This window comes from Hemicordylus capensis, chromosome 13, assembly GCF_027244095.1.
Source record: "Hemicordylus capensis ecotype Gifberg chromosome 13, rHemCap1.1.pri, whole genome shotgun sequence".
In the NCBI taxonomy this organism is placed as follows: Eukaryota; Metazoa; Chordata; class Lepidosauria; order Squamata; family Cordylidae; genus Hemicordylus; species Hemicordylus capensis.
In genome coordinates, this window is record NC_069669.1 from 511,332 (window position 1) to 533,940 (window position 22,609).

Sequence of the window (22,609 nt, forward strand, 5' to 3'; positions counted from 1 at the left end):
AGGCCAAGGCTTGGCGCTCTGGGAGCAGGCTTGGCCTCCACACTCGTCCAACCTGTTTCTGTTTCTGGGCCTGCCCAGAAGTATGTGGGGTCCTTCCTGCTGGAGCGAGGATCTGTGGCCAGATTAGGGAGAAGGGGCTGGGCATCCTCCTCCTCCGGCTGCCAGCCAAAGGGGCTGTGGCTATCGCTGCCCGGGCTGCCCCTCCAGCAGGTGTTGCAAGCCGAGCTCACTCTGAGGGTTGGGGCTGAGGAGGCGTTCTGGGAGCGTCTCTTCTCTCCCTCGCAAAGCCCAACTCTAGGCAAAGCACTCTGCACGTGCCCAGAAGCATTTTGCTGGGCTTTGCCCTTCGGAGGGTATTCCTAACTGCCTTCAGAACGTCCGGCTGCAGCCCTGCCTGGCCCATTTCCTCCTCTTCGGGAGCGAAACCGGCCCCCTCACCCCAAAAAGGCCTCTTGTGCTTCCGCATGAGATCTCTGGACCAGTCCAAGTGAGAAGACCCGACCCTAACCCTCCATGCAGGCGCGGAGGCCTGGCTGTAGCTCCTGGCGCCAGGGAGGAGAGGATGTGGTCTGGTCCCTAGAGTGCCTCTGAGAGTGTGCAGAGTGCATTTTGCGCGGTGGCGCCCCAGCCCCCCGCTTCTGTTTAGGAGCTGAGCCGTGTTAGCAGTTCCTTGGGGGCGCAGCGCCAGAGTGGGCTGGGCTGGTCCCCTCGACGGGGCGGGCGGGGACTGGAAAGAGAAGAGAGCAGCCTCCGCCCGCCCGCGGGGCCGACAGGTGGGTCTGGGCCGGAGGCCAGCGCCAGGCGGGGCAGGGGCGGCCCCGTCGCAGATCCGGCTCCGCCCCGGCAGAGTGGAACCGGCGAGGGCGACGATGCTGCGGGGCTAGCGGCCCGGCGCGGGGCCTGGGGGGACGCCGGCGGCTGGGCAGGGCTCGCAGCGGCAGCATGCCAGGGCGCCCGCCAGCCTGGGCCAAGCATGGGCGGCTCCCACAGACCCCGGCGGGGCGCGCGTCCAGCCCGGCGGCGACGGCTGCTGCTGCTCCTCGGCGCGCTCCTGGCCCAGGTAACGTCGCGGGGGTGGGGGTGGGGGGCTGCATGGGGAGGGGCAGCTCTGGCCGTGCAGCCAGGAGGGGAGCGAGTCGCCGAGGAGGGGCCCGGGCCTCGACGGCTTGCGCTCTGCCTCCCGCACGTCCCCCGCGAAGCGGCCCTGCGAACTGCGCAAAGACGAAGAGGCACCTTTTTAACGTGGCGACCGATGCTCTTGATTGAGCAGGCGGAGCGCAACTGGCCCTCTCCACCCCCACTTTGGAAACTTTTGTTGGAAAGTGGTATATAAATATTTCTTGTCGACCTGGGGGCCCGAAAGCAGGAGACGCTCCCCTGGGCCGAATCCCCCAAGGAGCCTCTCGCACCAGCCAGCCAAGCCACATGCCAGATGGTGGTTCTGGACGGCCGCGAGAGTCCCCTCCGGAGCAGGGCTGGTGGCGGTGGCGGTATCCCTCCTGCCCGGGCAGGCTTGCTGCTTGCAGGGCCCAGAGCCAGAGCAGCCTCCCCAGGCCACCCCCAGCCCGGCCCGGCAGTGCTCCTCACTGGGGTCCCCCCTCCTCTCCAGAAGTCAGGAGAGCCAGCCGGGTCAAAGCTCAGGGCAGGCCCCGGCTCCCCGGGGAGGCTTTTCTCCTCGCGAGGTAAGCAGAGCAGGCTCCTGGCCTCCAGCTGGGTCTGGAGGTCGGCAGCCCTCCCATCTCGGGGTGCAGCCTAAGACACCCGCAGCCCTGCCGGATCTGCCGGGTGGCCACCGCTCCCTGAGGCCTGAAGGCGGACAGGAGCTCCAGCAGGCATGGAGTGCCGGCCCGCAGAGGAGAAGGCAACCTCTCTCCGCCCCTGTCTCCTGCCTGTGCCCTGGCTGTGCTGGAGAGGCTCCCCGGGCCCCTGGCCCTTGCGCCCATTCCACAGCTCCAAAGGGAGTCCCGAGAAAGGGGTTCCTGTGCAAGACTGAGGCGCAAGGTGGTGCAGTGGCTGGAGCACGGGAGCCCCTCCTGGACGTGGCAGCAGCAGGCACAGCTTGGGCCGCCGTGCAGACTCCCTGCCCATCACTAGAAGCCAGACATGCAGGGAGGAGGCCAGGAGGGCTGGGTGGGGCCCAAAGGCTCCCAGAGATGAGCTCAGCAATCTGGCCCCAGCGTGTAGCTCGCCAGGGAGCCGGGAGCCCCCCCCCTGCCCCCCCCCCCGCCCCGTCAGACCTGCCTCGCTGGTTCAGTGCCCAACTCCTGCCATTACCTGCCAGGAACTTAAGGCTCCCTCTCCACCCCTCCCACTCCCACTGAACAACAGGGAGAGCTCCCCCCCCCCGTCACAAACTGCCAGCTTGTTTGCTGAGTCCTGCTCTGTTTGCCAAGGGGGAGTGCCGGCCGGCCTGCCTGCTTCCTCTGGGAGGGGGCATGCGTGCCACAGGTGCGTTGGCCCAGGTAGGCCCAGGAATGCACCCGGATGTGGCCAGCCTCCCCTGGCCAGAGGATGTGGCAACACTGCCGGAGCCAAGCACCACGTGGCCCTCAAGCGGGCATCAAGGGGGCCCCCTCCCCCTCAACCAGGGAGGGGCCAAGGCAGGCTGTTCTGGACCAGGCAGGACGCCCCTCCCGCTGCCACCAGCCCCATGGGAAGGGCAAAGCCCAGGGCATGCACCTTGGGCCTGCTGAATGCTCGGGGGCAGGCCTCCCTACCTGGGACCCCCAGATTCTGGGGTGGGTCCATGGCCTTTCATAGTGACAGTTATAGCCCAACAGCATCTAGAGGCCCAGGAGTGGGAAGCCTACACCGCGCAGCTCTACCTGTTGAATGGCCAGCCTGCAGGCAGCATGGCTCTCGGGCAGGGCGGGAGAGGGGGGAGCGACCCGAGCTGCCTCCCTTGGTGCCCCCGGCTGCTACCGCTTGAACCCGTGGGGGGTCTTTTGCCTCCCACGGCAGCCGCTGGCCTGGCCTGCTCTCTGAGCTCACCTTCCTGTTTAGGGGCACCCTCTGCTCTCTGCCCCTGGCCTGGCCGGCTTCGGGTGGGGTCCCGTGGCTCTTCTGCTCCTGGCCGTCGCGGTGGGTCCGTGCCCCAGGCTCATCCCCCCCCCCCCCGCCTCCTCTCTTCCCACCACCGGCAAGAGCCAGCCAGCGTGAGCACTCCCCTTTGCTAAGGAGGCGGCATGTGTGAGCATTGCGAGATCTGCCCCTGAAGGGAAGAGCCCCTCTGCCTGCTTGCCTGCAGAAGGTTCCCAGGCCCCTCCCTGGCAGCAGCATCTCCAGATAGGGCTGAGGAGGGACTCCTGCCTGCAACCCTGGAGAAGCCGCTGCCAGTCTGGGCAGACAATCCTGAGCTCGCTGGACCAAGGGCCTGGCTCAGTGAATGGCAGCTGCCTCTGTCCCTCTGCCCCTCCCCAGTGCCATCTCATTGGCAGCACAGCGGCCGCCGTGCCGGAAACGCTGCTCTTTGTGTCAACTCTGGACGGGAACCTCCATGCTGTGAGCAAAACGACTGGCGAGGTCGCATGGACCCTGAAGGATGGTGAGTGCCACTGTTGTGCAAGGAGACCCCGAGGCCGCCGGGGGGGCTTCAGGGACTGTCAGCTGGGGGGGCCTGTGTGTGGGTCCTGCCCCCTCCCGAGGTGTGCTGGATGGGGATGCACGAGAGGCCCGTCTCTGTCATGACACCCAGGCTGTGGAACTCCCCACCCCAGGAGATGGAAGACTTGCCAGAAGCAACGGAGCCGCCTGGATTCCAGCAGGCCTCCAGCCTGCCCAGAGATGGGCTCCTCTGTGCTTCTTGGCGGTTTTATGGCGCTGACGTGAGCAGCTGCCTCCGCCCTTTCCAGGCAAGATGGGAAGGCAGGGGAGGGTGCTGGGGCGGACGCTGCTGCTGCTGCTGGACACCTCCCCAGGGAGAGCCCCCTCAGCAGCCGCAGCTGCAAGGACGGCCCGGCTGGGAGGCTCTCCCGGGCAGCGTCCAGTGCCTTCCCCGCCTGCTGGCCGCAGACCCAGCCTCTCCTCTCCTTCTCTCTCCCCGCTTTCAGATCCGTCCCTGCAGGTGCCGGACTACGTGGCCCAGTGAGTGTCGCCTCCTCCTCCTCCTCCGGCTGGCCTGGCGTGGAGGAGAGGCTAGGAAGCGGGGGGGGTGGGATGGGGTGCTGCCCTCAGGGCTGGGTCAGAGGGCCGGCAGTCGGGGGGGGAAGCAGGAGCCCCCGGCCCTCCTGGTCCAGCGGGACCCCCGTGCAGCCCCCGGGATGCTCTCGCTCTCGTTCTCGCTCTCTCTGCCCAGGCCAGCGTTCCTGCCAGACCCCAGCGATGGCAGCTTGTATGTCCTGGGGGGCAAGAAGAAGGAGGGCCTCATGGTGAGTGGCGAGGGAGCAGCCGAGCGAGGCCGGCTCCCCCGCCCAGGGCCTTTGCCCGGCCACCCCCTGCGCTCCCTGCAGCAGCCCCGCCTGGGCTGGGGGGTGGGGGCCTTAAGGCGGTGGGGGGCGCCTCTCAAACCTGGCTCCCCAGGTGTTGGTGGACTACAATTCCCAGGGGCTGGAGTTGTCGTCGGGCCACATCTGGGGACTCGAGTGACATGGAAAGAGCCCTGGGAAGGTGCAAAGCTCGGGGCCGATTCAGATGGAGATCCTTTCTCTTGTGGCTGCAGAAGCTGCCTTTCACCATCCCGGAGCTGGTGCAGTCTTCTCCTTGCCGAAGCTCTGATGGGATTCTCTACACAGGTAGGCAGCAGCGGCAGCGGCACGTGCTGTGCAGGCGGGTGGGGAGGGGGGCAGGCTGGGCAGCTCTGGCAGGCCAAGGATGTACAACCGGCCAAGGCCCTTGTGGGTCTGCGTGGGAGCCTTCCAGCATTTGGAGGAAGAAGAAGAGTGCCTCTGAGTACGTGCAGAGTGCTCTTCCTTACTGCTGAGCAACTGCGGCCGGCCTCCATCACTTGGGGTTTTGAAGGGGCAGGGGTCCCGGTCAGAAGAATGGGTGAGCTCCAGCCCCTCTCCTTTTAGAAACGAAGCTCTGAAGTTGGGGAGGAGATGGCGGGGATATCCGCGTCTCCCCCCCCCTACACTGTGCTAATAAGAGATGGGGAGGGGGGAGGGGGGGAGGAAGGGCCCCAGATGGGACCGGGAGGGGGCTGCCGTGGCCAGGGAGTCAAGCAGGGCCTCTCCGGCTTCCCAGGGAAAAAGGAGGACGTCTGGTTCGTGGTGGATCCGGCATCCGGGAAGAAGCAGACGACGCTGTCCACCGAGGCCTGGGACGGGCTGTGCCCCTCGACCCCCCTGCTGTACATCGGACGCACCCGTAAGGCCTGCCCCCCCTCCCCCCCCTTCGGGCTAGTGGCTGCCTCGCGTGAGCAGGAGTTGCCCGGCCAGGGGTGGCCAGTGGCAACGGCAGGCTGGCCCTGGCCGCAAAGTGGCTTTTGCCTGGGCAGCAGCTCAGCGCCCCCCCTGCCCCCCCCGGCCGCTTCCCCTCTCCTGGCCTGCAGAGTATATCATCACCATGTACGACACCAAGTCCCGGGAGCTGCGCTGGAATGCCACCTACTCGGACTACTCGGCTCCGCTGCACCAGCCGGACTCCGACTACAGTGAGTCCCTCCCTGGGGGGTGGGGGGCTGGGCTGAGGGGGCTCCCCCCCCCACTGGCCGGCCTTTGGCTCTTCTTCTTCTTTGCCACTCAAAGCTTAGCAAAGGGCACGATGCAACCACTGGAGCCGGGGGTGGGGTGGGGGGGAGGAGGCAGCTCGGGGCGCTCCGATCTCTCCCGCCCCATCCGAGAGCCACGCAGCTCTACCTGACGGATGGCCAGCCTGCAGGCAGCGCGGGAGACGGAGGAGCCACCCAAAGTGCTGCTGGGAAGGAGAGGCAGCTGGGCCCCCTTTGAGCCACTGCAGCATACAAAGGCTAGCTGGAAGCGCTTATGGGGTGCTTGTAGGTTTCCGCTGGGGGTGATGGGAGTTGTAGTCCAACCCCTGCAGAGGAGAGCTGGTCTGGTGGCAGCAAGCATGGCTAAGCAGGGTCCACCCTGGGTGCTTATGGATGGGAGACTAGAAGTCTGAGCCCTGGAAGAGATTCCCCCCTGGGAGGAGCACTAGAAGGGTCCCAGGCCCCGCCCCGGCAGCAGCCTCTCCCAGAGGGGGCCGAGAGAGACTCCTGCCTGCCACCTGGGAGAAGCCGCTGCCAGTCTGTGAAGACAGCAGTGCTGAGCGAGATGGGCCAAGGGTCTGACTCAGTCGATGGCAGCCCCCCCCCCCCCCCCGCTGCGCAAACGCAGCCCCTTTCTCTCCTGATCCCGCCAGCTCAGCTCCTCAGGGCGGTCTCCCCCCCTTGCCCCCCCCAGAGATGACCCACTTTGCCTCCAGCGGAGACGGGCTGCTGGTGACGGTGGGCAGGGGCAGCGGGCGGCTGCTCTGGATGCAGGACTACGGCTCCCCGGTGGTGGGCGTCTACCGCTGGCAGCAGGACAGCCTGCGACGGGTCCCCCACCGCAACGTGGCCCTGGAGAGCCTGCGCTACCTCGCCCTGCGTGCCCAGGACATCCGCCTCCGCAACTGGCGCTACCAGGCCGCCAAGGACTTCACGGGCAGGACGCGGCTGCTGTGGGTACTGGCCCCGGGGCGGGGGGGGCAGCTGGCGGGCGGGAGCCGGCCCAGGGGGCCTCCTGCCTGGCTCAGGGGCCAAGGACTCCGGCCTCTTCCAGCATCTTGGGCAGGACTGCGGCATCTGCAGGAGCCGCCTGGACCTCGGCGGGGGGGGGGAGGCAGGGCTGAGGGCCAAGGCGGAGCAAGTTGCTAGCCCTCACTGTGGTCTTCTCTGGAAATGAGGCGGGCAGGCGGGAGGGAGGGACAGGAATGGTCATGGAGCGTTGCCCCATTGTTAATCCAGACCTCCATATCATCTGCCCCAGATTATGGTCTCGGACTGACAGATTTTCCCAAGAAGGTCAAACCCCCAGGGGAAAGGGTTTTCCAGCTCCTTGCCCTCATTTGCATAGTGGCTTTTTGCTTTGAGATGTCTGGTCACTGCTTTGAACGTCCTGGGAATCCTGTGGCAGGGAGTTCCAAGGCTCATTCTGCAGTGTTGTGTAGAATGCCTTGCTTTCTCAGTTGCTTGGCACAGCTGTGCTGGCGTGTTTCGGGCTGGATGTCCTGCTTGGCCCTGCTGTGTGTGGCTAGCAAGACCTCCCACTCCGCTTCCTCTGTTCAGGCCAACGCTGTATGTGGGCAAATTTGCCGCGGGCTTCTATGCCTTGACGTCCCTGGTGCACGAGGGCGTGGCTCTTGTGGTGAGCATCCCCTTCCCCCCCCACCCCCACCCCCGGGTGGCCCTGGGCTGGGGCTGAGGGTGTCCTTGCTGACCTGCCTGTGCCTTCCGAAGCCTCAGGGGGTGACTCTGGCACGGATGGACGGCCCCACCACGGAGGACGTGACGCTCCAGAAGTCTGGCGAGTGCGAGATCACGCCCAGCACGGACGTCCGGTACCCTCAGGGCAGCCTCACCGTTCCCCACAGCCAGTGGCTGCTCATTGGTGAGTCCCTCTCTTCTGCATGAGCTTCCGTTCTGTTGCGCGGCCTCAGGCGCCTCGCTTCTCCAAGTGGCGAGAGGTTCCGGGGGCACAGCACGCCTTGGCTTCTGGCTCCCTCTGGAGGGGAGGTTGCTGCAGCCCTTGGGTGCCTGTGCAGCCTCTCGGCACACGAATCCTGGAGGGGCGCTGGAAGGAGTTGGGAGAGAGCCGTGCCTTCCTAAGGGGGCTGCGACAGCTTCCATCCAAGCCAGCAGCTGCTGCTCCTAATCAGCCGGGGGGAGCTCGGGTGGCTCCTCCCGCTCCCACCCCGCCAAGAGCAGGCTGGCCATGGGTCAGGTAGAGCTGTGTGGTCACCGTGCAGCAGCTCTACCTGACGAGAGTGGGCAGGGGAGAGGGAGGGAGGGAGGGAGGGAGGGGGGAGCCCCCTGAGCTGCTGCCGGGAAGCAGGGGCTGCTGTGCCTCCACGCAGGACGAGCCGGGCTCCGGCGACATGGACAGACCCCTCCCGCCCGCCCTCTCCCCGGGGCTCAGGGCCCACGGCTGTTGCAGCTGCCCGCGCGGGCCAAGGGAGGCCGCCTGCCCCTCTCCCTGGGGTGGGGCGCAGCTGAAGCAAGGGCCTCCTGGCGCCCCTCTCCTCCTTCCCGGCAGGACACCACGAGCTGCCCCCAGTGGTCCACACCACCATGCTGAGAGCCTTCCCCGAGAACATCGTCCCCCACAGCTCCCCTCCCAGGACCCTCTTCGAGGACGTAAGTGGCCATGAGAGGGAGGGGCCCACGAGCCCCCCCCAGTCCAGAGCGCAGTCTGACCAGCAGGGGTCCCTGCCCGGGGCAGAGGCGTCGCTGGCACTCCAGGCCTCCTTTCCTGCTGCGGCTTTGCCCTGAAATGTGTGGCAGAAGGGCCTCAGAGCATGCGCAGACTGCTTTTCCTCCTTCCCCCCCCCAAAGCCAGGCCCACCACCAGTCTCTGCACTGGGGACTATCGGCTTGGGTGGCAGAGGGCACGCACTACGCACTGCGTCCCGGTGGGTCCCTCCCTGGGGTGTCTCTGGGCTTGGTCTGCCTGCCCCACACTGCCCGTGCCTCTGGCGCCAGCAAGCCCCACTTCTGCCTTTCAGTTCCTGACCCCAGGCGGCCTGGAGGAAGAGCCCGCGGACGGCCGCTCTGCTGCCGAGCAGCCCTCCCCGGAGATGGCGCAGCCAGAGGGCCACCCCCCCGAGCTGGGCCGCGGGCAGCTGGCGGCAGCCGGAGTGGTCGCAGCGGTGGTGGGGGGCGGGGTCCTCCTCCTCATGCTCTGGGTGAGCCGTCAGCCGGGGGCCCCCGGGAAGGGCTGGGTGGGCTTCTCCCGCTGGGCTCTGCCAGGCTGTGCCCACCCCCCTGCTCCGCTGCCCCAGAGAAGGACCCCCTTCTCGCCTGGCCTTCAGCCCCCTGGGGAGGGAGCACCTCACGGCCTTTGCTGCCATCCTGTCTCCGAGGGGGACATGAAAAGGGGGCTCCTTGGGCGATGCCGGATCCTGCCCCTGCTCTCGGGTTCTCCACTCCCTCGTGTGGGCTGTGGCGGCAGAATCCTGGAAGGCTGCTAATAGTGCCCCCCCGGGTGCCCCCCCTCCCCTCCCCTCCCCCAAATGCAGAGGCAGAACCGAGAGCAGCAGCGATACCTGGAGGAGCAGCTGCAGCTGCTGCAGAGACACCGCCTGGGCCGGCTCCCTCCGGGCAGCTCTGGGGGGCGTCTCCCAGCAGCCCCCACCCCAGGAGCGGACCCTGGCAGTCCCCTGCAGCCACCGGAGCAGAGCGCCAGTGCCCTTCCCTCCTCCTCCGCCTCCTCCTCCTCCTCCTCGGCCTCTTCCTCGCTGTTGGCCAACGGGGTCTCCAGCCACAACCCCCCAAGGAGCCGTGCTGCCACCCCAGGTTGGTGGGCAGTGGGGGGCGGCTATAGGGGTGGCGTTTGCCTGGGGGACTGTCCTGCAGCGTGGGGGCTGGGCTGGGCAGAGCCAGGAATGGGCCTCTGAGCCGCTTCGAGCAGCTCCTCCTCCTCCACTGCCGGCATGCCCTGTCCCCTTTGCTAAGCAGGGTCCACCCTGGTTGCATTTGGAGAGGGCATGTCTGAGCCCGGTGTGATCTTCCCCTGAGGGGGTAATGGGGCCGCTCGGGAAGGAACAGCAGCTGCTCGCTTGCAGACAGAAGGTCCCAGCTTCCCTCCCTGGCGGCGTCTCCAAGACAGGGCTGACTCCTGCCTGCCACCTGGGAGAAGCCGCTGCCAGTCAGTGCAGACAATCCTGAGCTAGATGGACCAGTGGTCTGACTCAGGATGTGGCCGCTGCCTCTGTTCTGCTCGCTCCTCCCACTGCAGGGGCTGCTGACCCAGAGACCGTCGTTGTGGGCAAGATCTCCTTCAGCCCCCGTGAAGTGCTGGGCCGTGGGGCAGGGGGCACCTTTGTGTTCAGGTGAGAAGTGCCTGATGCCTTTGCCCTGCCACCGCCCCACCGAGGGAAGCCGGTGCCTCCGGGGACCACACGCATTGCTCGGGGAGGGGCTGCTTGCCAGCAGCATCAGCCACGGGGAAGGACACGGGCCCCCCCTCTGGCCTCCTGGGGACGCTTCCCAACCGCGGCTGCCGTCCCAGGGGGCATCCCAGGGGGCCTCCAGACCGTCCAGGCCCCCTTAGGGCCTCCTCCTCCTCCCGTGGGACTTGCCTGCTGCCTTCCTGGGAGGGTGTCCCCGGCGGGGGCAGCCATCACCCCGGGCCGCTTTCCTCCCCCAGGGGCCGCTTTGAGGGGTGCCACGTGGTCGCCGTGAAGCGCCTCCTGCCCGAGTGCGTCCGCCTGGTGGAGCGGGAGGTGGAGCTGCTGCGCGAGTCGGACGAGCACCCCAACGTGGTGCGCTACTTCTGCACGGAGACCGACCGGCAGTTCCACTACATCGCCACCGAGCTCTGCTCCGCCACGCTGAGGGAGGTGAGCCCCAGGCTGGCAGCAGCCGCAGCTCCAGGGAGATGGGGCATCCGGCCTGCTGCCTGGCCCCACACCTCTGAAGCGGGCAGGCGGGCAGGGGTGATGTTTCCGAGGACGGTGTGGTTGCCTGAATGGGCGCTGGGCAGAGGGTCGCCGGCCAGCCCAGCCCAGCCTCTCTCCTTCTCTGCCCACCTCCAGTACGTGGAGAGCCCCGCCTTCGACCGCCGGAACCTGGGACCTGTCCTGCTGCTCCACCAGACCATGTCTGGCTTGGCTCATCTGCATGCTCTCAGCATCGGTGAGAGCAAAGCCCAGCATCTGTGGGCGGGCGGGTGGGGAGAGGTCCCTAGGGCGATGTGGCCGAGGGCAGGCCGGGAGCAGCTCTTCCTAAGGAGCCAGCCTCCGGGTGCTCCTCTCTGCCACCCTGCTGCCGGGCCCTGGCACAGGCAGCTCTCCCTGAGGAATGGCTGGCTGGCACCAGGGCTGGGCAGGATGGGAGAGAGAGGCTCAACCAGAGTTGCCGAGAACCAGAGGCAGCTGCGCCTCATGGGAACATAGGACGCTGCCATATCCTGAGTCAGACCATTGGTCTATCTCGCTCAGTATTGTCTTCACAGACTGGCAGCGGCTTCTCCAAGGCTGCAGGCAGGAGTCTCTCTCAGCCCTGCCTTGGAGATGCTGCCAGGGAGGGAACCTGCAACCTTCTGCTCTTCCCAGAGCGGCTCCATCCCCTACTAAGGGGAATATCTGACAGTGCTCACATGTGGTCTCCCCTTCATCTGCAACCAGGGCAGACCCTGCTTAGCTAAGGGGACCAGTCCTGCTGGCTGCCACCAGACCAGCTCTCCTCTCCAATGCCTCTTATGCCCCCCCCCTCCAACTCTAACTAAGGGGGCATTGCTCTTTCAGTCCACCGCGACCTGAAGCCCTGCAACATCCTGATCTCGGCCCCCAACAGCCACGGGCAGATTCGCGCTGTCATCTCCGACTTTGGGCTCTGCAAGAAGCTGCAGCAGGGACGCCACACCTTCAGCCTCCGCTCGGGTGTCCCGGGCACCGAGGGCTGGATTGCGCCAGAGGTGCTGAGAGAGGACCCAACGGAGAACCCGGTGAGGGTGGGCCGGCTCCCCCCGCCCGGCTGGCTGCTGGCAAAAAGACACTCCCGCCAGTGGCAAGCTGCTCAGTGTGTTGATGGGGGGTGGAGGACGCGGATGGCAGAGGCACGGGCAGCCTCCTTGGCTGAGGGGGCAGGCGGGGGGGGGGCTCCTTCCGGCACCAGAGCCAAGGGGCCAGAAGCAGACCCGCGCTGGGTGTCTCTTGCAGACGTCTGCGGTGGACATCTTCTCCGCCGGCTGCGTCTTCTACTACGTGGTGTCCAGCGGGCAGCATCCCTTTGGGGACAGCTTGCGGCGCCAGGCCAACATCCTCACCGGGGCGTACCAGCTGGGGCACCTTCAGCCCGAGACGCACGGTGAGCAAGCGCCCCGGAGGAGGCGCGCAGGGGTGGCCCCCAGTGGCGCTGGCCGGCCGGAGGAGAGCGAGAGCAGCCGCCACTGCTGCTGGGGCTGGCACCAAGGAGAGCTGGCTCCCTCTCCTGCCCCAGAAACCCTGCGGAAACCACCCTCCTCCTCCTCGCCCCAGCCCTCCAAAGCGGCAACAATACTGGCCTACCTGGCAGGGCTGTTGTTGACACAGCGCATGTGTGAATCGCTTTGTGCCCCCGAGGGGCCCTCTGGCAGGCACCCACCCTGACTTGCCCTCCACCTCCCCAGAGAATCTCATTGGACAGGAGCTGATGGAGCGGATGATCAGCAGCGACCCCCACAGGCGCCCCTCGGCTGCCCAGGTGCTCGCGCACCCCTTCTTCTGGAGCCACGAGAAGCAGCTGCAGTTCTTCCAAGTGAGTCCCCCCAGAGAGGTGTGTGCTAACCACCTGGGCAGAAGTTCAACAGGCACAGCCCTTGGCCTTGTGGGCATGACGAGATGCAGAGCTTGTGGCCAGACTCCTCTCTTCTGCCCCCAGGATGTCAGCGACCGTGTGGAGAGGGAGCCAGTGGAGGGACCCATAATCTGCGCGCTGGAGGCCGGAGGCCGGGAGGTCGTGCGCGACAACTGGCGCCTGCACATCTCCGTCCCACTGCAGGCAGGTATGGCCTCCGCCTGCTCCGGGCACCCCACAGGGCTCATCTGGGCTCTGCAACCCGCCTGTCTGGCTACAGGTCGCAGCCCCCCACACACACACACCCCTTGCTCATGCACCCCCCCCCTTCCCTCCCCAGACCTCAGGAAGTTCCGGACCTACAAAGGCAACTCCGTGCGGGACCTCCTGAGAGCCCTGAGGAACAAGGTACCTTGCCTCCCCCTGAAGGACTTCCCCACAGCCCTGCTGGGCCAGGCCCAGGGATGGACCTGGGGCTGGTGCCGGCCGCCCCACTGTGGCCCTACAGCTCCCAGCACAAAGAGCTCTGGAGAGTGCCTGGTGGAAATCTCCCCAGACTCCCCCTCGCCACACTCTGCTTTCCCCAGCAGCTGGAATTTGCTTTGGAAAAACTGGGGCTTCAGCCCAGGCGGAACCTGGCAGACTTTGGGGTGGGGGCGGGGGGGGGGGCTGGCTTGACAGCAGCAAGCAGAAGCAGGGAGAGCAGCAGCGGTGGGGAAAGCAGGGGCAGGGGGCCTGCAGATGCCCCGCAGCAAGGGGCCCCAAGCTCGGGCCCTCAGATGTGTTGCCCTGCAAGCACAGCCTGGCCCAACCGCACCAGCTGGAGAACCCCCCCTCCCTCCCTCCCCGCTTCCACCCAGACAGAGCTGGGCATGGGAGCCCCTCTAAAAGGACCCGTGCATGTGTGTACAAAAGGGGGGGGCTCACATTGTGGGAGGGCCTGGGGCAGATTGTCCCAGTGGGAGCAGTTGCCCAGCTCCCCCCCCCTCTCCATAGGGGCTCCGTGCTGTGGGGCATTGACAGCAGTCCCCCCCTCCCTCTCTCCCCCTGCTCCAGAAGCATCATTACCAGGAACTGCCCAGCAGCGTCCAGGAGAGCCTCGGCGCCCTCCCGCAGGGGTTTGTCCAGTACTTCACCAGCCGCTTCCCCCGCCTGCTGCTGCACACACACCGGGCCCTGCAGCTGTGTGCCCGGGAGAGGCTGCTGCAGGCCTATTACCACCAGGAGCCGTGAGGATTTCGGGCGGGGGGGGAGGAGAGAGGCTGCAGCCCCCTCCTCAGCGGCAGAGAAAGGAGGGGCAGAGGAGCACACGCACCCCAGTGGTCTCTGGAGGAGTCCTCCTAGCCTGTCCCTGCCCTTTGCAGAACACTTCAGAGCATGCAGGAGGGATCTGCCCAGATGGCCAGGAGAGGAGAGCCGGTCTGGTGGCGGCAAGCAGGACTGGTCCCCTTAGCTAAGCAGGGTCCACCCTGGTTGCCTATGAATGGGAGACTTGATGTGTGAGCCCTGCAAGAGATTCCCCTTATTAGGGGATGAAGCCGCTCTGGGAAGAGCATGTAGGTTCCAAGTCCCCTCCCTGGCAGCATCTCCAAGACAGGGCTGAGAGAGAGATTCCTGCCTGCAACCTTGGAGAAGCCATCTGCTGCCAGTCTGGGTAGACAATCCTGAGCTAGAGAGACCAAGGGTCTGACTCAGTAGATGGCAGCTTCCTCTGTTCCTCTCTCTGAAGACCTCTAGTGAAGATGAGACCATCAACGCAGGACGGTGGCCGGCTCTTCCACTTGGGAAACCCTCCTCTGAGGCTGAGCCTGGCTCTGCCTCCTGGCAATTTCAACCCCTCGACTCTAATCCTGCCTGCAGGAGCCCCCACCCCGAGAGCTCCCTTGCCAGACTTTGTCCCAGACCCCTCCCTCTTCTGAACCCTTCCTGTTTATCTTCAGCCTCTGCCAACATCCTCCAGGGTCCTGGTGAGGTCCTGCGGTACAGAATGCAGCAGAACTGCCACTTCTTGTTTCCTAGCACAATTGTAAATAAATACTTTTCAAAAGAATGCATGCGGGGCAGTCAGCTGCAGCGTTTCGTTCTTGAAGTGTTTCTTGTGCCTGAAACTTTCACCGTCCCACTCCAGGGCCAGAGCAGGTGAAGCGTTTCCCAGCACTGCTGCTTCTTGCCCCCAAAGAGTTGCTATTTAGCCACTGCAGAAGCCCTGCTGGGCAATAATGGCCACCTCCATCTGTGGCAACCGGCCCATGACACGCAAAGGGCCCTGCGGATGCTGGAGCCAGTGTCAGGGGGAGACACAGACACAGACACGGCTTCCAGCCGGAGTCAACCCCTGGGTGCCCCATTTAGCCAACTGAGAAGGGGAGGGTGGATCTTGCGTTTATTCCCTCTGCAAGTACATGCTCCAAAGCGGCACTTTGGGTACCTTTTCATACACTGAAGAAGGATCCCTGCAGGACACTTGTCAGGGGAAGCTGCTTGGAGGAGCAACCCTGGTGCCCGGGGCCAGGCCCGTATTGCACACAGCTGCCGTGACTGAGATTCCAAGCCAGACCGGAGTGGACATACAGAGAACGAGGCAACAGCCAGAGCAGCAGCTGATCTGGGCGTGGGGTTGCAAACAGGAGCCAGAGTATCCTCTTTATGCAGCCGTGAGGAACGTACAAAAAGTTTAATGGGATGCAGGTTAGTTTCAATATTAAAAAGTTGTGTTGCTCCAAGACAAAGAACCCAAAAAGGAGAACACAACAGAACACCATACACAGCTAACTATGGGGCAGGGGGAGAGAGTGGCTACAAGGAGGCTCGCAGACCCACATACAAACAACGGACAGGATGTGCCAAGCCTAACATGGAAGTAGTGAGGAGGGGGAAAGGGAGGGAGAAATGGGCGTCTTCTCCACGAGGAGGAAAGAGAAAACCCTTTAAAAAGAGAGAGTCCATCCTTGCGGTCCTCTTTCTTTGGGCAAGGCCCGGCCTTTTACAGTTTGGGGAGGAGCGTCTTTTGGCAGCAGCCGCCGACTTAGGCAGAGGGCTTCACACAGGCCGCCCCGGACTTGGAGCTGAGCAGCTTCTCCACCATGGTGCGGGCGTAGCGCAGGCGGCTGGCCAGCTCCTTGCAGCAGCCAAACTCCTCGATCAGGGTCAGCTTGTAGGTGCGGAACTCCCGCTTCTCGTTGATGTAGGTGACGGCAGCCATCAAGGGACACAGGATGATCTTGGTGTGGTCCTGGAAGCAGAGGGCAGGCAAGAGGCTGAGCACAGGGCAGGCTCACTGAAGAGGAGCCCTGTTCTTGGGGAGCGCTCGGTGCCACGATCCCCACGAACCCATTCAGCACCTGCCCAGGCAGGGCTCCACAACTACAGCTCTCCTGCAGCTGTTGGACTACAACCCCCATAATCCCTGGCTGCTTAGCCAATGTGGAGGTGCAGTCCAGCCACAGCTGGGAAGGCCCACGTTGGGGGCGGCCCCCTGCCAGGGGGAGAAACCCATCCTGGGGACAGGTTCTCCGTCATTCTGTCTCTCCTTCTCGTAGCAGAGACAAGGGCGAAGCTGGATAGTAGCCAAGTCCTTGGTGGGATGTTGCCCTCACCCTGCTAACCAGAGGTGGAGCAGCACTGCTTTTGCGCATTCCAAAGCCTTGGGCAGCCAGAGAGAAGGCCTGGTCCTGGGTCACCAGCAAAGGAGCCGGTGGCAACTGTAACTGGGTCTCCCCAGATGGTCTTAACAGGTGGCCGGGTTCACAGCAGAGAAGGCCCTCCCTTCCCAACCCCAGAATCCACTCCAGTGTGCATGCGCATGTGCGTGCGCGCACAGGATGGGGGGCGGGGCTTGACTGCTCCCGCTGCATTACCTGGAAGAAGTTGATCTGCACCGTGCCATTGCTGAGATGCAGGATGATGGCACTGCGGGTCCGGAACCAGGTGCGCAGGTAGGGCAGCCGGGCCAGCTCGTCCCCCTCCCGGGGAGTGATGTTGGCCCCCGCTTTCAGCAAGTGCTCACTCATGTAGTTCCGGAAGTATTTCAGCAGGGTGATCTGCAGGGGCAGAGACCCCCACGTTAGCCAGCAGCAGGGCAGGGAACAGGCTCAAAGCCGCTTCCGGGGGAAAGCCCCCTTCTGACTAGTAACAGGAGAGCGTGTTCGCTTGGGCAGGCGGGGCCAGCGCCCCCCTTTCCGCCCCACCAGATCAGCCCAGCTGGCCCCGCCAAGCCAGAGGCAGCTTTCCCTGCAAGAACAGGCCAGAGCTCGGCAGGGATTGGGAGGCGGCCCTCTGTCTCAGACACACACAGACATGCACCGTGGTGAGGGCAGGCCCTCTGCACACGAGCAGAGGTCTTGTGGCATCTCCTCCCCCGCACTGTACAAACCTTCTTGTGGAAGGCGTCTGGGTACGACCGCACGGAGAAGTACGACTCTGTGCCGTGCTGCTCGATGTACTGCAGGTTGTCTCCGTCGTTGTACATGATGAGGCGAGTGGAGTCGTTGAAGAGGACCCCGACACTGTTGTCACACAGCTGGTAGCCTGTGGGGAGAAGAGGCGGAAACACCCCCAGCTGCCTGGCTGCCCAACACGGACAGACTCGGCTGTCTTTCCAACAATAAGGAGTTCCCAATGGGATGGCTGTCTCAGAAGGCGGTCACCATCTCAATGAACGCCCCAGCTACTCCCCACCCCGACCCCAAGACGGAGAGGCGTCTTCAGGGCTCTTGAGCCCAACGCCGGGCCTCTGATGCTCGCCAGCTGGGTCACCCAAGCCAGCCGTGAACCGGCTACATTTGGGCAGCAATCAAAGGCATTCGGAGTACAAGCCAGATCCTCAACTCTGTTGCTGTCTCTGAGCCTCCAAACCCAACGCCCCCAAAGGTGGTCCCTCGCGGAGAGCCTCGTCTCAAAAGGAGGCGGCCGCCAGCTACCCACCTAGGCCGTACTTATCCGAGTAGTCCACCCACTTGCTGACCCAGAAGATGGGGATGCAGGCGGGGTCTTCGGCCTCCTCTGAAAGAGAGAATCCGGGTTATGGAGCAGAGCCGGGAGCGGAATTCAGCCAGCCCGGCCAGCCAGCTGCACACACACCCCCCCCCCCCGCAGAAGTCACGTGCCTTGCTTCACGGGGACTCTCTCCGAGGGCTTGGAGGCATTGACCATGGTCAGCTGCTGCAAGAGATCCGCCAGGTGGCAATCCACTGGCTCGCTGGGATCCTGGAGGACTGCCTCTTCCTCCTTCTCGGGCATTTTGCCGGGTGCAGGGCTCCCTGGTCCTGAGGAGGGGAAGGGTGTGCGGTCAGAGAGTGCGGGCGGCCCTACACGCCAGTCGGACCAGCAGCCGGCCATCTCCCCAAAGCCCCTCTGATGCGGGGGGGGGGGGGCACCCACTGCCAGCCTCCCCTTCGGTAGTGGGCACCTTTGGATACAGGGCTGAAGCAGCCCACTGCATGGACCGGAGGCCACCTCCTCCTCCCCCCAAACGCCTCCAGGGACTCACTGCCTCCCACCCCACCCCACCCCCTCAAGAATGAGCACACACACACGCACTCTCTCTCTCTCAGCATCCCCCCCCCCGCCCGAGATCCGTTTGCATGCAGTTTGGTCCCCAGCCTTTGTGCAGCCTCTCCAAGGTGCTTGGGAGAACCAGCAGGCCTTGCGTTTCTGATCCACTGCAGGCGGATGGACCCCTTTCTAAGCGGGGGAGGCAGCGCTTGGGGGTCTGGGGGAGGGCCCTTCTCGCCAGCTGCAACACCCCCTTCCTGCACAGACGCCACACCCCCACCCAAGGCAGCGACGCCCTGGCTGGGCAGGCTCCTTTTCAGCGGCTTCTCCCTGGATTTTCAGGGAGCCTTTCCCCAGCCAGCAGCTGGGAGAAGCGGCTCCTGCCACAGGCAGCGTCGGGGTCCACCACAGAGCCCCTCCAGGTCAGGCGGAATCCATTTCTGGAACCCCCCCGCCCCCCGCTCACCTTTGTTGACAACCGTGAGGGGCTTCCTCCCACTGGGGTCAAAGCCATTCGGGGCCAGGGAGAAGCGGGGTGGGATGGTGAGGCAGGTGGTGGGCAGCCGCGAAGGGATGTAGCCCGAGGTGAAGAACTCGTCGCCCAGCAGCTCGTCAACGGTGGGCCGGGCCGCCGGGTCGGACTGCAACATCTTCTGGATGAGGCTAGCAGCAATGGGGTTGATGTGCTGCAAGGCAGGGCCGCCGGGGCGTTGGCAAGCGAGCGGGGGCCCAGCAAGCCCCAGGCACGGGCAGCCCCCCCCCCCCCCCGCCGCGGCTCTTCTTGGGACACGGCACCTCACCCAGCTAGGCAAGGGGAGGTTCCCCTGGCAGGCGTGGTGGGGACCAGCACCTCTCTGCACACCTGAAGGAGGCTTTGCAGCAGCAATCTGTGTGGGGATCAGACCCCAGAGAGGCCCGTTTCGTCTTTATACCAGGGTCCCCATAGACTGCTAGAGGGGCTTCTGGCCCATCGCCCTGGCTCAGAGAGCAGGAGACAGACAGAGGCCCAGCCTGCCTCTGTCTGAAGAAGAAGAAGAGGAGAGAGCCCGCCCACCCCCTCCAGCCCTCGGGACGAGAGGGTCCAGCCAGGGCCCCTGCGCCAGCGTCAGGAGTCGACAGGGGCCACTGCTGAAGTGCCGGCTACTCTGGCTGTGCCCGGACACCCGGCCGGAGCCGATGCCAGGCTGGCCCTGCGCCCAGCAAGCGCCTTACCGTGGGGATCGTGTACTCGTTGTTCTTAATTCGGACATAGGTTTCTTTTAGACAGGAGGTTTCAAAGGGGGGCTTTCCTACCAGGAGGGTGTACCTGCATGGCGAGACCAAGTAGGGAAACCCATCACCCCCGGATACAAGCCAGTGCAGCTCTCAGGCCAGGCGCGGCGGGGGGGGGGGGGAGAGGAGCAACGGAAGCTGTTGCCGGAGAGCAGAGGCCGTGGAGTCTCCCGAGCTCCTCAGGACCCACCGCTGCCCCCCACCCCCACCCCCGGCACCAAACATACATGATGCAGCCGATGGACCAGACGTCCACCTCAAAGCTGTGGCCTTTCTTGCCCAGCACCTCCGGGGCAATGTAGTTGGGGGTCCCACACAGGGTCTTCTTTCTCTCCCCATCGTACTCCACCTTCGTAGCCAAGCCAAAGTCACCTGGGGGAAACGAGGAGAAGAAGAAGAACAGAGTGGCCTCTCCCGTCAAGGGTGCAGCCAAGGAGGACCCCGAACTCCCGTGGGGTTCTCCATATGTGCACCCAATAGGTCTAACCACCGAGACCAAAGCAGAGGGCTGGATTCCTGGCCCAGCCATGGCCAAGCAGGGGACCAGATGGCTTTGTATGCAGAAGCCCCCCCCCCACACACACACACCGAGGGCTCATTCCTGGCATCTCTGGCTAAAGGGACCTCCAACAGCTGCTGTGGGGCTCAGATACAACCCACAAGCCCAGACCTCAAGACAGACGTGATGCGGCTCCTGAAGAGATTTAATGCAAGCAGCAAGAAAGCCGATGGGGAAGTGATTTGGTGTCTAGGTTGGTTTCTTGCAAAACACGGTCTGAAAATGACGCCCTGCAACAGAGCACGTGGATATGTGCTCCAGATCCAGCCAGGAGCCAGCTGCAGCCCCGAGACGCCTTCATCCAGCTTGAGGTGGTGGCAGATCCAAGGGGAAGAGCAGGAATGAAGAGCTGTTTGGCACCAGCCGGCACAGGGGCTGCGGGCCCACCAGACACTGGGCTTCTCCAATGCCCCCCCCGCCCCCCAAGGGAAGACCCAGCTCCCAGGACCTTTGGAGGTGCGCAGGGATCCTGGAGGGCCCAGCAGACAGGAAGGGCCCGGGCAGCCCCCCCCCCCCCGCCACCTTCCTTACCTATTTTCACCTCCATGTCGTCATTCAGGAACAAGTTGCCCAGCTTGAGGTCTCGGTGGATGACCCGGTTGCTGTGCAGGTACTGGCAGCCCAGGATGATCTGCCTTAAGTAGTAGCGCGCTTCAGGCTCCGTTAGTGCTTTCCGGCGCTTGTGCAGCTCCAGAAGGGACTGAGGGGGAGGAAGAGACCCACGCTGAGAAAGGGGAGCCCCACGGTGCCCACCAAGACCCACCACCAAGAGTGCTCCTTCCAGCCTAATCCGGGCCTCAGAGCGGCGGCTCAGTTTCACTTTGGAGAGCCATGCACCCCATCCCAGCAGAAGCCTCGGCCTTCACCTTCTTCCCCAGCACCCACCAGTTTCTCTCGGGGCCCTCTTCCATCCCGCTGCCGCCATCTCAGGCTCTTCTCCCTCCTCCCTCCGGTTCCCAGCCCCCACATCCCACCCACCCCCCACCCCGGCTGGCCGACTTTTGGCTTCTTCTCCCAGCGCTGTGCTGCTCACCCACACTCCACGGGTGACACAGCCCCACCCTTTCCTGCCCGGACATTTGCAGACATTCCATGACGCCACAAGAGCTCAGCCAATGGCCAAGGCGGGCCCAGAGGCAGGCCGGGGCCCCTTCTCATTTCCCAAGGTGCTGCAATTCAGGGGGCCAGTCATGGCCCCTCCAGGCACAGTCCAGATCTGCCAGCCACTCTCAGGGCCAGCAGCCGCCCGGCTTCCACTCCCCAGCACTCACAGATCTGCTGCAGAAAAGTCAGCCCTAGCTGTGAAGCATCCCTCAGGAGTCCCTCTCTCCGCTTCCTAAGCGGCTGGGTAGGACGACACCCTCTGCACCTGCTCGGAGGCACTCCTCTCCAGCTCCACGGTGGCCACCAGGCCAAGGAAACGTTGGCCAAGGAGCAGGCACTCACGCGCGGGCAGAAAACCCTCCCTGGCCACGGGGCGAGGCGCTGGCTGCGGTATTACAGAGAGCCGTAGTGGTGGCAGTCTGCACATGCTCAGGGGGCGCCCTTCTCCCGAATCGGGGGCGGGCCGACCGAGCAAGGAGGAGCGCTCAGCTCGGGCGACCCGCCTGTCATCCCCGGGCCAAGCCGGAGCTATGGCTACCGCTTGGCATGCCGCACGCCCGGGCCGTTGCTGCCCCTCGAGGCAGGGCTCCAGCCGCCGACGCCCGCCTCCCTCCCTGCCAGGCTCTGCAGCGCCCCTCGGGGCGGCCTGCGGAACGGCCCGTCCAGGCCGGGCCTTACCCGTCGGCGGCAGAGCTCCAGGACGACGAAGACGAAGTTGCTGTCCTCGAAGAAGCCGTGGAAGGCGACCACGTGGCGGTGCTGCAGGCTGCGGTGGATGGCGATCTCCATGGTCATCTTCTCCTTCTGCGGCGCCTTCACCAGCAGCGACTTGGGCACGATCTTGCCGGCGAAGACCTCCTTGCTCTCCAGGTCGGTGATCTCGTAGCACTTGGCGAAGCCGCCCTTGCCCAGGAAGCGGCCCAGCCAGTACCGCCGCCGGCTGCGCGGGTCCAGCAGCACCTCCGGCACCGCCTTGGCGCTCTCCTTGGCCGCCGCCGCCCGGCTGCTGCTGACCGCGGGGGCGCCCCCCGCCCCGACGGGCTCCCCGGACGCCGCCGCCACGCCGCCTGCCCCGCCCGGGCGCGCCCCCCTGCCGGCCACGGCTGCCGCGCTCATGCTCCGCCCGGAGGGTCCCGCTGCTGACGACGCCGCTGCTGCCGCTGCTGCTGCTGCGCTCCCCGTCGAGGCGGCGGCTCCGGCTGCGGCTTTTGGCTTCTGCTTCTGCTGCGGGCGGAGCAGTTTCAAACCTGGAGCCGGAGCGTTACGAAGCCGCCGAGAGCGCTCCCCATTGGCCGGCAGGATTTAAACTCCAGCCCGCCCCTCCGCCGCCAGGCAACACGGGAGCCGCGAGCCCCGCCCCTTAAAGGGCCAGCTCGCCTCCGCCTCCTCGCTCGCGGCTCTGGCTGGGCTGCTGCCGCCGCCGGGTGGGTCGGAAGGAGGAAAGCGGAGGCGGCGGCGGCGGCAGGCCGGCCGGCCGGTGAGCGGGGATGGGGCCCGGCTGCCATCCCGAGCAGGCTGCACCGGGCCGCCTCCTCGGAGGGCCGTGCATGGCCGGGGGGGCGGAGGCTGCGCGCCCGCCCCGTTCTCCGCGGAGGCCGTGCTGCTCAGGGTCGTAGCCTCCCTCGAGGGCCGGAGAGGCGTCGGGACGTGTGTGTGGGTCCTGCCCGTCCTAACGGGAAGCCCTTCTGCGGAGGTGCAGGCGGCGGCGGCGGCGGCTGCCGGCCCTGCCTGGGTCTGAGTGTGGCTGCAGAGGGCAGCGGGTCGGG

The 22,609-nt window shown here is 65.4% G+C and overlaps 2 protein-coding genes across 2 annotated transcripts; one reads left to right on the forward strand and one right to left on the reverse strand.

Moving 5' to 3' along the window:
• Nucleotides 1–2,435: 2,435 nt before the first annotated feature.
• Nucleotides 2,436–14,459, forward strand: ERN2 (endoplasmic reticulum to nucleus signaling 2). Its single transcript, XM_053276433.1, has 22 exons — nucleotides 2,436–2,462; nucleotides 3,421–3,544; nucleotides 4,050–4,083; nucleotides 4,295–4,367; nucleotides 4,658–4,730; nucleotides 5,182–5,304; nucleotides 5,489–5,590; nucleotides 6,342–6,600; nucleotides 7,208–7,286; nucleotides 7,379–7,529; nucleotides 8,175–8,275; nucleotides 8,644–8,823; nucleotides 9,157–9,433; nucleotides 9,876–9,969; nucleotides 10,287–10,479; nucleotides 10,675–10,774; nucleotides 11,386–11,585; nucleotides 11,800–11,947; nucleotides 12,249–12,376; nucleotides 12,500–12,623; nucleotides 12,756–12,823; nucleotides 13,472–14,459. The coding sequence occupies exons 1-22, from the start codon at nucleotides 2,436–2,438 to the stop codon at nucleotides 13,646–13,648; spliced, it is 2,835 nt and encodes a 944-aa protein (XP_053132408.1). The 3' UTR covers nucleotides 13,649–14,459.
• Nucleotides 14,460–15,074: 615 nt separating this feature from the next.
• On the reverse strand, nucleotides 15,075–22,141 carry PLK1 (polo like kinase 1). The gene is made up of 10 exons (XM_053275655.1): nucleotides 21,522–22,141; nucleotides 20,271–20,439; nucleotides 19,408–19,552; nucleotides 19,121–19,214; nucleotides 18,375–18,594; nucleotides 17,521–17,679; nucleotides 17,339–17,416; nucleotides 16,788–16,942; nucleotides 16,273–16,455; nucleotides 15,075–15,647 (listed from the first exon to the last, which is right to left on the reverse strand). The coding sequence occupies exons 1-10, from the start codon at nucleotides 21,957–21,959 to the stop codon at nucleotides 15,441–15,443; spliced, it is 1,848 nt and encodes a 615-aa protein (XP_053131630.1). The 5' UTR covers nucleotides 21,960–22,141; the 3' UTR covers nucleotides 15,075–15,440.
• Nucleotides 22,142–22,609: the final 468 nt, after the last annotated feature.